The following is a 3,701-nucleotide window of genomic DNA, read 5'->3' as shown; positions in this document are numbered from 1 at the left end:
TCCCTGTTATATTCTTCCTTTACCCCCCCCCCTCTCTCTCTCCCATTTAATAAACTGCACTGTCTAGTGTTAGTGTGTGAATAAGATAAAAAGATTGGCAGGAGCTGGCATGTTAATCTGTGATTGCCATACCTCTGGACATTTTTCTACATGTTTTTATATGGCTAGTGCATTTGATTAATGTAATAAGTGCATTCCATCTTTAGATTTTTTGCAATAACAATATATTAAAAGAATGATAATAATGGCAATTGCAGATCACAGGAAAGTAAACAAGCACAAAATACTTGGCAACTCATGCTTTGTGCTTTGATAAGTAGAGATAATTAGAGAGGTTTCATGAGTGCAGTTGACACTGGGGCCTCATCCATCACACACAAGGTTGAGACACTTGCATGGACAGATTAAGATGGAAAAGAAAAAGTAGGTTCTCTATGAAGGAGAGTTGCAGCTGAGGATTGTGTTTTTAATCGTGGACAGGGTGATGAGGAGGAAGAGGAGGGGTCTCAGAAACGTCGTCCAGGAGAGGAGGGTTAACTTTACAAAAGGTGCAAGTAGGAGGTGGGAGTAGTGGGTAGGAGAGCTTAGAGTACTGGTAAATAAAGGGTTGTTTGGATCTTCATAGTTGTAGTTTGGAAGAAATCCCTTGCAACAGGACAGAGGTGTGGTAGAAGCTTTGTGGTTATTTGTTCTATGTATCTGTTACCTAATAAGTTTATTTAATACTGGTGTCCTTTTTAAGTATGTCAGATTTCACATTCTGTAGTTTTTCTTGGATATTTGTAGACTTTGCAAAAGAGGATTATTTCCATTACACATGAACTATATGTAATATCAGGTTGATTTGTAGGTATTGGATTCCAGTGACACATATCCAAGTGTAATATCAACCTTTTATCCCTTAATCCAGAACAAGAGGCCATGCAGGAGGACCCTGTAGTCCGCCTGGAGCGCGAGAATCGCCGTCTGCTGGAAGATAACATGAGGCTTGAGCGTGAAAATGATGATCTAGCACATGAGCTTGTTACTAGCAAGATAAATATGAGATACAGCATGGATAAGGTAAGGATTTCAAATTCCAAATGGACCAGGATAGGATTAGATGAATTCTGCAAGTCATGTTGTCAGAGTCTCCAGAATTAAAATGTAATTAAAATTTTTATAAAAGATAGTCCTTGTACTTTCAACACACTTAGCACTCAGAGAATTGAGAGATCCGAGTATGTTAGAATGTAGAAAGGGCTTAACTGTAAAGCTGCATATCATTAATTCATCCACCATTGTCAGTGAGAAGATTGTTGTATATCAAATCCTTGTTTCAGTTGGAAGACAAGTGTGATAGCTTGAACAAGGAGGTCACAAACGTCAATTCAATGCTGAAGGATGCTGAGGAAGAGAAGAAGCGCCTCCTCATGGAAGCAAATCAGGTATCCGTTCCCCCTTTTACTGATCTTGTTCAGTTCCCTTCCTTTTTTGTTCCGTCTCTTTGGGTGAGCCACATCAGCCATGTTTATATCTGATCTGTTTGTTTATTCTTTTGATATTATCTTACTTTTGGTACAGCATGATGTTGTTTGCTCAATCAATTGATTTAATAGACACATTAATTATTTAACTTTATCAGATATAGAGAAAAGATGTTTGGATGTTGGTTCAACCTTTGATTATTCCACACGATCATAAATTGTTTTCTCATGATGTTTTGGTTATCAATTACTACTAGGTGAAGCACAGACAAATATTATGGTATTTCACTTATCAGTACAGCAAATCTGTCCTATTTATAACAAATGCTAACTCATTTCGAATTGCAGGTTAAGGAAATGCTTAAACGTGAGGTAGAAAAGGGTGATGTGGAGTCCCAGAGAAATGGTGCCATCATCGCCGACTACAAGAAGATCTGCTCACAGCTCTCTGAAAGACTCGACAAGGAACAAGCAGCCAACGTCAAGACGATCAACATGTACAAGGTACGAGTTCCTTTCACCAGGTGTAATAGGCTTTGGAGTGTAAGGAGAGGAGGTCATGTGAGATGGTACATATATGGTGTTTGTTGTTAGTTTTATGAAGTGGATTTAAATGTGGTGTGGTGGTTGTGTGTCGGTTGATTGCTTTCTGTAGATTAGTTTGTTTTTCTCTCTCTCAGTCATGGTTTAAATATAGGCATTGATTAATAGTTCACATTTATTACTTATCATATGCAAAATCTTCTGCAATTAAAAGTATAATGCAGGAAGAAATGAACTTGCATTTCCTTGCTTCTTAGTCCAAATAAGAAAATAAAAGTAAACATTGTGGTTCATGATCTCAGTGAATAGTCTTAAATTTTCTTCAAACTCATCATCAGCCCTCCACTAGACATTTGCTGATGATGCAATCATAAATATGTCAATAACTAATTTTAGATTTGTTGGATTTGCCACACCATCGAACTCGCCAAGGATTCCAAAGTAAGATGTGAAGATGAGCAATTTTGAGCCTTAGGAACAAGCTTCAATAAGGACTTTTCCATGAGCCTTGAGACTGTTAATATAATGTTCTAGTAATACTGAATGATCTGTCCACATTTTCACATTCAAGACCTTCCCTTCCAATGCAAGTGTCTTTACATAAGAAGAATAATGTCAGTGTAATCCTTTGAATCTTCACTATTGTAATAATTTAGTATTAAGAATGGTGCGGTTGTATGTGAAAGTGAATAATGTAGCACTGTGATACATTTTGTTTTGTTGACCTGATAAATACTGAGTTGATGATTTAGTGAATTAGCTACTTAATATGCTATGTTCATATCTTCATGAATCACTTCAAAAGGAATATTTTTAGAAATTTTGTCTTAATTACCTTTGATGTGAGATCTTGTGGAGGAAGGAGGAATGGAAACGAGCCTTCAGTCGGGCATAAAAAGAAACAGTTTTGTATATGCTTTGTTTCCAACTATCACACACCATGCTGACTGGTTGCTTTCCTGTGTAAGCAATGCAGTTTGCCAGAAGGATGCGCACATGCCTCTTTTTTCTTTATTTTCACAAAATTTTCCCAGGCTGTGCTCGCATTAGTGTGATATCATTGCCATCAGAGAATACACTGGTTGCGTAAGAAAGCACACTTGTAACATGGCAGTATGCACATATATCGTGCAACAGGTAACCCTTACTGCATGTTAGGCCCTGTTTGCATGCTTCTTACCCTTTAATGAGTGCAAGGCTGTTGGCTTTCTCTTTCTATGACTAAAAGTTTACTCTAGCCCATCCCAAGTGAGATCTCTTGTTTCTGTAAAAAAGGAGTATGAATAAAAAGGTTCTTTCAACTGTATTTACATATTACACTGATTGTGAATATGAGTTTTGAGTAGAATGAAGATTTATTTTTTATATAGTCAGAGGACTTTTGATGGTATAGTATTGTATAAGTTCAGAAGAGAGAGAGGGTAAGTTTCTGAACTGAATCTGAGAATACTCTTCACTGTGAAAATGATAAAAAATTGATGTTGTGTGTATTGCATATGATTTGTCTGGAAACTGACTTCCTAACACTTAATGCATCATGAGTTTTTTTGTGTTGTCATCATGAACAATATTTATTTATCATATGGCCTTACAGAAACTTGTTTTTGATTCCTTGCATGTCTCTTGTAAAGGTTTCATTAAAGAAGAAATATCCAGATAGATGACTTAATTTGTTGAATGGATAAGTACAAA

At 36.6% G+C, this 3,701-nt stretch overlaps 1 protein-coding gene across 3 annotated transcripts in view; it reads left to right on the top strand.

Annotated features, from left to right (window-relative positions):
* The window catches only part of LOC119586520 (rab GTPase-activating protein 1-like), a 36,962-nt gene that overhangs the window by 28,393 nt on the left and 4,868 nt on the right, over positions 1–3,701 (top strand). For all 3 annotated transcript variants that reach the window (XM_037935271.1, XM_037935272.1, XM_037935270.1), the window contains 3 exons: positions 911–1,062; positions 1,323–1,427; positions 1,815–1,970. In XM_037935271.1, the coding sequence (XP_037791199.1) occupies positions 911–1,062; positions 1,323–1,427; positions 1,815–1,970 (413 nt within the window). The remainder of the gene's footprint in view (positions 1–910; positions 1,063–1,322; positions 1,428–1,814; positions 1,971–3,701) is intronic.

This window comes from Penaeus monodon, chromosome 21, assembly GCF_015228065.2.
Source record: "Penaeus monodon isolate SGIC_2016 chromosome 21, NSTDA_Pmon_1, whole genome shotgun sequence".
NCBI classification, from domain to species: domain Eukaryota; kingdom Metazoa; phylum Arthropoda; class Malacostraca; order Decapoda; family Penaeidae; genus Penaeus; species Penaeus monodon.
The sequence above is the reverse complement of the archived record's forward strand: the minus strand, read 5'-3'. Positions and strand labels throughout refer to the sequence as shown.